Below are 12,304 nucleotides of genomic sequence, written 5' to 3'. Positions count from 1 at the left end.
ATTCTGCTCAATTGACGACAGAATAATTTCAAGGTCCTTTTTAACAATTATCTCTGTAGCTTTTGGTCGCAGGGCACTAAAATTGTACAATAAATGTTTCCTACTGATGATTAATAAAGCAAAACCTGCTTGTATGAATGTAACACATGTGTAATGCATGCATTAAAGGAGCATAATATCAGCCTGAGTCTACAGGAGCCCCAAACCCAAAGTCACCTCCAGAATAAATCCTGAAAGAGGAGCATCATGCTGTCTCTGACTTGATCTCAGGCTCATTTTAGCTGCTTAAATGAAAGGATGCACTTCAGATGAACTGATATATGTAAAAAAAAAACACAAAAATTAGCTCAGCCGTTTAAGAGATTTATGCCTGCCACAGCATTTTTATAGAGCTTTTAATGTAATTATCACAAATTATATTAGTTGTATGAGTAAGAATAGAAAAAGCACCAAAAAGCCACGATAAGTGAGGTTTTATCTGGAGAAATAAAATTTGTCATGTTTCATTTAACATTTAACCCTTTATAGGGCCAACATCTATATATTGGGGCCATTCCCATCTGTACCGGGTCGGCCCGGGCCGGGTAGCGTAGGTTGTTTACATATCTGGGTGGCCTGGTATTTTTCCGGGCCAACCAAGGCTCATTCTCAGCCCTCTTCTCGAGGGGGTCTGCTTCAGGCCGACCAGGGCCAACACACCCACTGCTGACAGCAAATTCACACCTTCCATTAGAGCAAGCCTCTGATTGGTGGGTAGAATCAGCCCACATGGGCTTAAGACAAGGATGTGTGGAATCAACCGGGCCAGGCTGGGGCCGACTGGGGCTACCCGGCCCGGGCCGACCCGGTACACATGGGAATGGCCCATTAGACACTTCCACTCACATCGTAAATGATGTAGGTAAGTATGATAATTACGGGATTTCACCCAACCAATCATCAGAGATCATGTCACATTCTGTGCCATGATGCCATTCCACCAACCAGCATGGGGCTATGATGCACCAAATACTGGTGTGTCTGCAGAACCAGAAAATGTTCAGTCTCCTTTTGTGTTTACGGTCAGATCTCTAAAAAACTAACAATGCTAGGTTTATGAAACTCTCACATCAAAAGGTTGACTAGTTGTGCTAAATAAGAGTATGTGTGTTGTAAATGTAAAACTCAATGAAGTTGGTGAAATCATAGCATGAAAATCAAAGCTGTAAAATTTGAACATATGCCCTGAACAAGTAAAAGAAATTATGTATATTTTTGGTAAAATCTCGTTTTTTTCATAAAATCTTCATAAACATGGTAATAACAAATGAGAGAGAGAGAGAGAGAGAGATTGGTTATTTATGTTTATGTTTATTAATTTGGCAGACGCTTTTATCCAAAGCGACTTACAATTTATAACCTATAGCGCATGTTGTGATCTGTGGGGGAAACCAGAGTACCCGGAGGAAACCCACACATGCATGGGGAGAACACTCAACTCCACACAGAAAGGCCACAGCCGAGTTTCGAACCTACGACCTTCGTGCTGCGAGGCAACAGTGCTAACAACTGCGGCACCATGCAGCCCATATTTATAAATATTGTATAACAGGAAAAATGTTGTATTTCACAATTTTTATTAATTTGAGGCTATAAAGATTCAATAAAATATGATAAAACAGTTTATTTAATAGTTTTTTTCTTCGGTTACTTTTTGGGACTAAAATATACCAAGTGGTTTAACTTGCCATTTAGAGGGTTAAACCTGTAGAAAAGTGTTGTTTCAGTTTGCTTTCCCTGGGCTGCCACCTTACCATGGTGGAGGGGTTTGAGTGTCTCAATGATCCTAGGAGCTAAGTTGCCTGAGGCTTTCTGCCTCTGGTAGGGCCACCTATGGCAAACAGGTCCTAGGTGAGGGATCAGACAAAGAGCAGCCCGAAGACCTCTTATGATGAATTAAATAAATGGAAACCATGTTCCCTCACCCAGACATGGGTCACCGGGGCCTCCCTCTGGAAGGCCCGTTGGCGAGCGCCTGGTGGCCGGGCTTTCACCCATGGAGCTCGGCTGGGCACAGCCCGAAGAGGAAACGTGGGTCCCCCTTCCCATGGGCTCACCACTCTTGGGAGGGGCCAAAGGGGTCGGGTGCAGTGTGTGAAGGGTGGTAGTCGAGGGCGGAGACCTTGGCGTTCTGATCCTCGGCTACAGAAGCTGGCTCTTGGCACATGGAATGTCACCTCTCTGGTGGGGAAGGAGCCTGAGTTGGTGTGTGAGGTTGAGAGGTTCTGACTAAATATAGTCCGACTCACCTCAACGCATGACTCTGGCTCTGGAACCAGTTTCCTTGAGAGGGGTTGGAATTTCTACCACTCTGGAATTGTTCCCACTGAGAGTGCTGAGCAGGGGTCAGCATACTAGTTGCCCCCCATCTTGGTGCCTGTACGTTGGGGTTTACCCCAGTGAATGAGAGGGCAGCCTCCCTCTGCCTACGTGTGGGGGGACGGGCTCTGACTGTGGTCTGTGCTTATGCACCAAACGACTTTAACGCTCACGTGGGCAATGACAGTGAGACCTGGAGAGGTGTGGTTGGGAGGAACCAGGCCCGGAGTGGCTAATCGGGAGGGTCTGGAGAATTCCCGGTGGGCCGCGCGATGTTTGGGCCGCATGGGGCCGGTGCTCTCGTTTTTGTTTTTTATCATTTTATTTTTATTTTTTGGTGCCGGTGTTCAGTCATGGCACTGAGGCCGCCAGGCTGATCACATACGCTCCTCCCGGCTGTCTCTGGCTGGCTCTACCTGCAGGCTGCAGCTCGTTTTTTTCCCCCGTATGCGCCTGTGCGCACCATGTGACCACGCAGTTGACGGAAAGATGGAAAGTAGAAAGAGCAAGGGTGGCGCGGAGAAGGCAAGAATTAAAAAGAGGAAAGCGTTGGAAACAGATGCAGCCAAGGCCGGATTAACCATATGGGCAACTGGGCAATTGACCAGGGCCCACGAACTCTAAGGGGCCCAGGGCAGCAAGCGCACGAGCAAAATACTGTAGGCATGTCTGTAATCTCCCGCATTATATTAAATTAGGGTGACCGTATGTCCGGTTTTCCCCGGACATGTCCACTTTTCACTCTCTGTCCGGGCGTCCGGACTGGGGGTCCGCGGTCGTATTGATGAAAATGTCCGGCTTTTCATCCAGGAGCAGCGATCGAATTATGGGGGAGCTGTATATCTTACACATCCAGGGGAGCCGGAAACAAGTTTTCTATCTATATTACATCATTTATGGACTCTTCTGAGCAGAGAGCACAGAGAGCGGCACAGCGCGTTCGTGCGCAGCGCTCCAGGCAGCTGCGTCCAGCGCACGGTCCATTCTCAAAGTGGCGCAACCAAAAAACTATAATTAGCACACGATCGTTCATGTCCGCACATGTTCTCTATTATCTGTCTTATTTGTGCCTGAAGCGCTCTGCTGCTGCGCAGCTCATCACTTGTGCTGCGCGGTGCTGCGGTGATTTCACCTCACTGACGCAGCATCGAAAGGCGCACTCCGCTTTGCGGTCAGGAGATCCATTTGATCTGCTCAAAAGTAACTGATGAGGTGAAAAAGTAAGAATCCTGGCAGCAGTTTTTTCTGGAGAGTTTAGAGGAGACGCAGGAAGATGAGAGACAGACAGGACAGGAAAATAGTTAAATAAAAACAAGAAAACAAAACTAAGTGTGGAAAAGTAAAATGTAGGTAGATCTATCTCCACTACACGTTTTTACCTGTATAAAACAATAAGTTATACACATGTCATATTTATACATCTGATACAATTCAGATCACCTTCAAAACTCAGTCACACACCCAGGGCCGTTTCAAGACATTTTGGGGGCCAAGGCAAAATGACCCCCCCCCACCCACCCCATAACAAGGCTCCCCAGAAGCCTCTGTGTAATTACCCTCTCCAGGAGTGTTAGTTATACAGTGTTTATAAAAGCTCCTCAGACATTACTGACATGTTCTAATATTATCAGATGAAAAACTAAATTATCAGACATGCTGTCTCATCTGCTGCTTTTCTAAACTTGCAAAAAGAAACAAAACCATTTGAAAGCCACTATTTGTGGATTCTCTGAAAGTTTCCATGGAGTGTGGGACAACTTATTTTTTCATTGATCCTATCGTCTAATCTCACAGCTGAAACAAGCATCCTTAATAATCTGTGCACAGGAAGCTTACCAATGCTGTAGTAAAACAAAAGGTATAATAATTTATTATTATTAAAACCTTGTTGCAGCACTAAAGCAGAAAAATGAGATTTTGCAATACATATGCTAAATATTTACATATGAATTGTTTTAGAGCCCTTTTATTGGCAGAATCTGATATTAATTTAGTTCTTACAAAAAAATGGGTCCCAGCGTGGTTTGTGTGGTGTTGCCATAGTGTGACGACATAGGCACAGATCCCCTGTCCTCTTGTTTGGAAATGGAAATATGATCACCCTACATTAAACAAACTGTCCACCCGGGCTTTTGCGCTGCACAGAGACGCTTCGCTGCCTACGACTGAACGTCAGTTGAGAGTCAGTCTCATGCAGACTGACCAATGAAGAGAGGGCCTCAAGTTAAGACCCTCTCCTCATTGGTCAGTCCACACAAGGTGGGTCAAAGGTTACCCTGAGCGGGTTACGTGACATCAGGCATTCAAGCATTGAGTATATTTACTGCATATTACAGTAAAATATTCTGTATGTGACCATATTATGGTGATCCTTGGGTCGTGATGATGGGGCCCTTGAATATTGTTGCCCAGGGTACAACAAAGTCTTAATCTGGCCCTGGATGCAGCTAAATGTGCAATAATGAGCACCTTTTTTTCTCAAACAAGCTCGCGGTCTTTAACTTCAAATGAAGATAAAACGGGTAAGGCAAGTCAAGATGTTAAACTTTACCGGCTGCAAATCACCATTCAAGTTAATTAAGCATCAATAATGAATTATATGGCATCATGACATAACGTTATGTAATATAATTTACAGTATGATGTGACTGATGCCACCAAACTGTCTTGTCAGAGTCAAACACAAGATCCAGTAGGCCTAATAAGCACCAGGCAGAAACCCACAATTCCAGAGCGGGCATGTACAGGTAGGATTACTTATTGAGTCAGTGAACTGAATATTATTAAAATTTATATGATGAAAACTATCCTGGCTCTATATGAAAGTGTTCTAAAATGCTAGATGATTCAGCATTGATCAGAAAGCGTGTAAAAAAGGAAAATGAATGCTGAATTGTGACAATTTTCACACAATGTAGTGTCAGAAGAAGAGCCAGGAGCCAGCAGTGAGGGTATTGCTCCTGTTGGGATAGAAGGTGAGCCAACTCATGTGCAAACAAGCAAACATTAGTTTCATTATAATAATTTTAATGTCCAAATAATAGTAGTGACCTGATGTATTTCTGTTAGTAAATGCACAAAGCCCACAACAGATCGTTATTAGAATGAAAGTAAAATTAAATAAGCCTGCATATTTTGCCATAGAAAATATTTTCATTGGTTACAAAGATGTGTTTTCCATATCAAATGTGCTAAAGCTTTACAGATGATTATTTTAATTGTGTGCAGGTGAGTCTAGCGAAACTGGAAAAAGTGTGAAAGGGAGTGCTGAGTCATTTCATTTTAAAGGTTTGAAAATCTCAGAACAGCTGTTTGAACAGAATGTAGATTGTTATATTGTTAGAGAATGTGTTGTAAAGAACAATGTTGGAGATGTGCACTGATGTTCAAATAAACCTACATTGTAAAGCAACTCTTTCTTGCTTTACAAGAAAGAGTTGCTCTTTCTTGTAAAGCTACTCAACTCTTTCAACTCTTTCTTGCTTTACAATTACAAGGCTTTACCGAGTAGTGTGCTTTTGTAGACTATACATATAAAGTTCTAACATGATTTTAATAATAATTCGTTAAGTGGGCCGGTCTGGGGTCTGAAACTCCAGGGCTGAAAATGTGTCCCACTCCGGCCCTGGGAGGAACGGCCCCCCGATCTGAATTTGAGTGGTGTTTTGTTATTGGACTTCTGTGCCAGTCATGGATTGTCCATAATGAACACCACGTTCAGACATAAAGGTGTCCATATGTAATCTTGGCACCAGGATACCTTAGGCCGCAGCTCGATGATCGACTTTGTTGTTTCATCTGACCTGCAGCCGCATGTCTTGCACACTCGGGTGAAGGGGGGCGGAGCTGTCAACTGACCAATACCTGGTGGTGAGTTGGCTCAGATGGGAAAGGAGGATGCCGGTCAGACCAGGCATGCCTGAACGTATCGCAAGGGTCTGCTGGAAACGTCTGGCAAAGTCTCCTGTCAGAAGGAGCTTCAATTCCCACCTCCGACAGAACTTCCAAAATGTTCAGGGGAGGCGGGGGACACTGAGTCTGAATGGACCCTGTTCCGTGCCTCCATTGTTGAGGTGGGCGACCGGAGCTGTGGTCGCAGGATCGTCGGTGCCTGTCATGGTGGCAACCCCCCGAACCCGCTGGTGCCATCAAGCTGAAGAAAGAGTCCTATCAGGTCTTTTTGGCCTGTGGGACTCCAGAGGCAGCTGATGGGTACCGGCAGTCCAAGTGGAACGAGGCTCGGGTGGCCGCCAAGGCGAAAACCCGGGCATGGGAGGAGTTCAGTGAGACCATGGAGCAAGACTTCCGTACAGCTTCAAGGAGATTCTGGTCCTCCATCCGGCGCCTCAGGGGGGAAAGCAGTGCACTACCAACACTATCTATAGTGGGGATGGTGTGCTGCTGACCTCTACTCAGGACGTTGTGGATCGGTGTGCAGAATACTTCGAAGACCTCCTCAATCCCACTGACACGTCTTCCAGTGAGGAAGCAGAGTCTGGGGGCTTTGGGTTGGCCTCTCAAGGTGAGAGGTGGTTAAAAAGCTCCTCTGTGGCAAGACTCCAGGGGTGGATGAGATCCGCTTGGAATTCCTTAAGGCTCTGGATGTTGTGGGGCTGTGTTGGCTGACGCGGCTCTGCAATATCGCATGGACATCAGGGGCAGTCCCACTGGACTGGCAGACTGGGGTGGTGGTCCCCTTATTTAAAACGGGGGACCGCAGGGTGTGTTCCAACTGCAGGGGATCACACTCCTGAGCCTTCCTGGTAGGGTTTATTCAGGGGTTCTGGAGAGGAGGGTCCGTCGGATTGTTGAACCTCAGATTCAGGAGGAGCAATGTGGTTTTCGTTCTGTTCGTGGAACACTGGACCAGCTCTATACCCTGAGGGGGATCCTGGAGGGAGCGTGGGAATTGCCCAACCAGTATACATTTGTTTTGTGGATTTGGAGAAGGTGTTTTACCGCATCCTTCGGGGGGCCCTGTGGGGGTACTCTGGGAGTATGGGGTACCAGGCCCTCTGATACGGGCTGTTAGGTCCCTGTATGACCGGTGTCAGAGCTTGGTCAGCATTGTCAGCAGTAAGTCGGGCTCGTTCCCAGTGAGAGTTGGACTCCGCCAAGGCTGCAATTTGTCACCGATTCTGTTTATAACCTTTATAGACAGGATTTCTATGTGCAGCCAAGGTGTGGAGGGTATCTGTTTTGGTGACCTGAGGATCAGGTCTCTGCTTTTTGCAGATGATGTGGTCCTGTTAGCTTAATCAGAATGTGATCTTCAGCTTTCGCTGGAGCGGTTCGCAGCCGAGTGTGAAGCAGCTGGGATGAGAATCAGCTCCTCTAAATCTGAGACCATGGTCTTGATTCGGAAAAGGGTAGAAAGCCTTCTCCGGGTCAGGGATGAGGTCCTGCCCAAGTGGAGGAGTTTAAGTATCTCGGAGTCTTTTTCACGAGTGGGGGAAAACTGGAGCGTGACATCGATAGGCGGATTGGTGCTGCATCTGCAGTGATGCGGGCATTGTACCGGTCTGTCATGGTGAAGAGAGACCTGAGTCAGAAGGCGAAGCTCTCGATTTACCAGTCGATCTACGTTCCTACCCTCACCTATGGTCATGAGCTTTGGGTAGTGACCAAAAAGAACAAGATTGCGGATACAAGCGGTCGAAATGAGTTTTCTCCGAAGAGTGGCTGGGCTCTCCCTTGGTCATTCGGGAGGGGCTCGGAGTAGACCCGCTGCTCCTCCACATCGAGAGGAGCCAGTTGAAGTGGCTCGGGCATCTGGTCAGGATTCCTCCTGGACGCCTCCCTGGTGAAGTTTTCCGGGCACGTCCAACTGGGAGGAGACCTAAAGGTAGACCCAGGATACGGTGGAGGGACTATATCTCTCACCTGGCCAGAGAACGCCTTGAGATTCCCCACAGGAGCTGGCCCAAGTGGCTGAGGAGAGGGATGTCTGGGCCTCTCGCTTTAGGCTACTGCCCCCGCGACCCGACTCCGGATAAGCGGATGAAAATGGATGGATGGATAGTTTGCTTTCAACCAGTTTTGCTGTACATGCTCATATAAATAATTAATCTGAGGTGCTTTAATTGAATTTAGATGAAAATCCCATTAAAAGGGCTTGGTTGTCATGGCTGCACCACATATTTTTAAACCAAAGAATTAGAAACACGTCCATTCAAAATCCTAATGATCAAAATGTTCTCTGTGTGTGCGTGTGTGTGTGTGCACGCACGTGCACTTTAGTGTGTGTACGTGTTCTCATGCTTATTTGTCAGCAAGGCAAAGAAAAAAGAAAAATTACTGTTTTTTACAGTTTTTTCAAAATGATACAAAGTAATAATGCAAAAATGATATTCATCACAAGGTAGTAATTGTGTAAATTATTGTTTTTCTTTTATTTCAAACATCCCCACTTATTTATTGATTGATTAAATAAGATTTAGGGCAGTGGTTCTCAATCCTGGGCCTGGAGGGTGGGCATCTAGCATGTTTCAGCGGTTTCTATGGTCTAACACACTAGATTCAGTAGTTGAATCACCTGTGCAGCAGCTCATCAGGCTCTGCAGAATCCTGTTAATCACCTGCTGATTGAAATCAGGTGTGTTGAAGCAAAGTTAAAACTAAAACATGGTGGCCGTCCAGGACCAGGTTTGAGAACCACTGATGTAAGGACTTAAATGTAACCTCCTAATTAAATTATTTATTGATATGTCTTTCTTCTGTCAATGATTTATGTGTCTTTCTTTATTGCAGTTAAATTTTATTTACATGGATATATTTTAATGTGAAGATGTTTGTTTTTCAGGATGACTACATCAAAAACCCAGAGGAGAACACTGGATCTGAAGAAAGTAAGTCTGCTCCTTAAGAACACCTCACAGAATGCTTTGTATACATTTTTCACAATGACTTTTGCTTTCAGTGTGGAGTGGCAGACCGGGGTGGTGGTCCCCATCTTTAAGAAGGGTGACCTGAGGGTGTGTTCCAACTATAGGGGGATCACACTCCTCAGCCTCCCTGGAAAGGTCTACTCCAAGGTACTGGAGAGGAGGGTCCGATCGATAGTTGAATCTCAGATAGAGGAGGAGCAATGTGGTTTTCGTCCTGGCCGTGGAACTGTGGACCAGCTCTATACCCTTGCAAGGGTGATGGAGGGGGCATGGGAGTTTGCCCAACCAATCCACATGTGCTTTGTGGATTTGGAGAAGGCTTATGACCGTGTCCCCAGGGGCACCCTGTGGGGGACGCTCCAGGAGTATGGGGTGGGTGGCTTTCTGTTAAGGGCCATTCAGTCCCTTTACCAGAGGAGCGTGAGTTTGGTCCACATAGCCGGTAGTAAGTCGGACCTGTTCCCAGTGAGGGTTGGACTCCGCCAGGGCTGCCCTTTGTCACCGGTTCTGTTCATCACTTTTATGGACAGAATTTCTAGACGCAGCCGTGGTGTGGAGTGTGTCGAGTTTGGTGGCAGGAGAATCTCGTCTCTGCTTTTTGCGGATGATGTGGTCCTCCTAGCTTCATCCAGCTCTGACCTTCAGCTCTTGCTGGGTAGGTTCGCGGCCGAATGTGAAGCGGCTGGGATGAGGATCAGCACCTCCAAATCTGAGACCATGGTTCTCAACCGGAAAAGGGTGGCTTGCCACCTCCGGGTCGGGGGAGAGGTCCTACCTCAAGTGGAGGAGTTTAAGTATCTCGGGGTCTTGTTCACGAGTGAGGGTAGGAGGGATCGGGAGATCGACAGGCAGATTGGTTCGGCGTCTGCAGTGATGCGGACGCTGAGCCGATCTGTCGTGGGGAAGAGGGAGCTGAGCCAGAAAGCCAGGCTCTCGATTTACCGGTCGATCTACGTCCCAATCCTCACCTATGGTCATGAGCTTTGGGTAATGACCGAAAGAACGAGATCGCGGATACAAGCGGCCGAAATGAGTTTCCTCCGTAGGGTGGCCGGGCTCAGCCTTAGAGATAGGGTGAGGAGCTCGGACATTCGGGAGGGACTCGGAGTAGAACCGCTGCTCCTCCGGATCGAAAGGAGCCAGTTGAGGTGGTTTGGGCATCTGGTCAGGATGCCTCCTGGACGCCTCCCCGGGGAGGTGTTTCGGGCATGTCCTGCCGGCAGAAGGCCCCCGGGTCGACCCAGGACACGTTGGAGAGGTTACATCTCCAATCTGGTCCGGGAACGCCTTGGGGTCCTGCCGGAGGAGCTGGTGGACAAGGCCGGGGAGAGGACGGCCTGGAGCTCCCTAGTTGGGATGCTGTCCCCGCGACCCGGACCCGGATAAGCGGAGGAAGACGAGACGAGACGAGACTTTTGCTTTTATTCAAGTGTAATTTTTCCCACGCAGACCTTAAATGTGGTGTGCTGTCATGGTTTTCAATAAGGCTCGGTAAGAATGTAAAAAGGAACCTCTATAATGTACACAGCGAAAAATCACGCTCTACGTGATCGTGGAGGGTTACGGGTAGCTCCTGTAGGGTGTCTGAGCTTGTGGAGGGTGAGAACGCAGCTGGAATTCAGGAAAGTCGAGGCCGAGCCTTCAGTTGGATCCATTAGTTTGAAAAGGCGGCTATAATTGCTTTTGTTGCAGAAGGCTCAAGTCAGAACTCCCACCAGGCTTCATTTCCTCCATGGGGGTCTGTTCTTTGTTGAAAGGAGAAAAAAAAAGAGTTCACCTTAGAGAAAATCAGCTGTTGAGAAGGAGCAGAGGACATGTGAACATTAGTTTCATATCATGGTGTGTCCAATAGGTTCATGAATGCATTTAGAGTGAATTTATCAGTAAATGTTTCACAATGTCTCCAACTTAAACCGAGGGGCTGAAACTCCTGCCCTTTAACCTGCTCTCATCAGTGGTGAAACACCACATAAAATCCTAGAAGAGAAGAAATGTCTGAAGATGCAGCAGCAAAAGAAGAACTACATGAATCAAGACTTTAAGGTGTATTTTAGCTTTTAGGCTTTCTGTATTCAGACAGACTAGTGAAATGAACATTATTGAAGGTTTGTTCTAAAGGACAAGACACAGTTCTGCTTCTGAAGGTAGACTGAATTTAGTTTTTAGCAGCTGAATCATGTAGCCATCCAGTGAACCAACCAGTGCCCACCGGTGGTTCCCAGGTCCAAAACGGTTACTGTGCTTTTTCAACCATGGATCCAAAGCTGTGGGACGATTTGCCATCAAGCATCAGAACAAAATGAAACGATCGCTGCACGGCACGAGCCTTGGTGGCACTTCGCAGCTGTTGTGACCGAGACCGTAGGTTAACAAGGTCACCGAATAGAAGTGTTTTTCGTTCCATGGAGCTTTATGGCACATTGTCGCGCTTCCGCGTCTGATGTGATCCAGGGGGTTAGTCACTTATTTAGAAAAGGATGTTTCTTTTCTTCGACAATGCATGGTGGACTGTCCCGTTGACTGATTTCCATAGCGATGAATGTGTCATTGTTCTTTGCTCTGATTGGTCCTGGTGTTGTCCACTTACAAGCAGAGACAGTTTGACAGACATCTGTAAATTCCTCCCCACAACGGAGCTCTGACCAGACTGTATATTTAAATAAATAGGATGGCTTGCTTGGCTATGTCAGACCCTCACTAAACAGTCTCAGTGTCTTCTAAAAGACGCCACTAACATGAGGGAACGCCTGCCGAATGGAACAGACACAGCAGGACCCGACGTTCCCCTGCAGAATATCGCCTAAAGCCACGGAGCTTCGTTTCCCTGCTGTCTGTGATGGTGAGCTCTTTGTAATTTGTACAACGCTACAGTCGCTCTCCCTGGAGACGTTCTACATGAGTCAGGTCCTACTGCTCATGCCAGTCAGAGAGCCCTGGGCCATCTGCAGGTTGTCCATCTTTGCTCTTGTTTGGTCCTTTGTGGGTTTTTTTTCTTTTTCACTTCTAGCACGCAAGCTTCAGACATGACTTTTCACTGGCCTCCCAATAAATCCCACCTT

The 12,304-nt window shown here is 47.0% G+C and overlaps 1 protein-coding gene across 1 annotated transcript in view; it reads left to right on the top strand.

Annotated features, from left to right (window-relative positions):
• The window catches only part of LOC107387827 (SPARC (osteonectin), cwcv and kazal like domains proteoglycan 2), a 66,120-nt gene that overhangs the window by 28,109 nt on the left and 25,707 nt on the right, over window positions 1-12,304 (top strand). Inside the window, exon 2 of the mRNA XM_070545676.1 lies at window positions 9,161-9,206. Coding sequence (XP_070401777.1) covers window positions 9,161-9,206 — 46 coding nt within the window. The remainder of the gene's footprint in view (window positions 1-9,160; window positions 9,207-12,304) is intronic.

Source organism: Nothobranchius furzeri, chromosome 16 (genome assembly GCF_043380555.1).
Source record: "Nothobranchius furzeri strain GRZ-AD chromosome 16, NfurGRZ-RIMD1, whole genome shotgun sequence".
Lineage (NCBI taxonomy): Eukaryota > Metazoa > Chordata > Actinopteri > Cyprinodontiformes > Nothobranchiidae > Nothobranchius > Nothobranchius furzeri.
The sequence above is the reverse complement of the archived record's forward strand: the minus strand, read 5'-3'. Positions and strand labels throughout refer to the sequence as shown.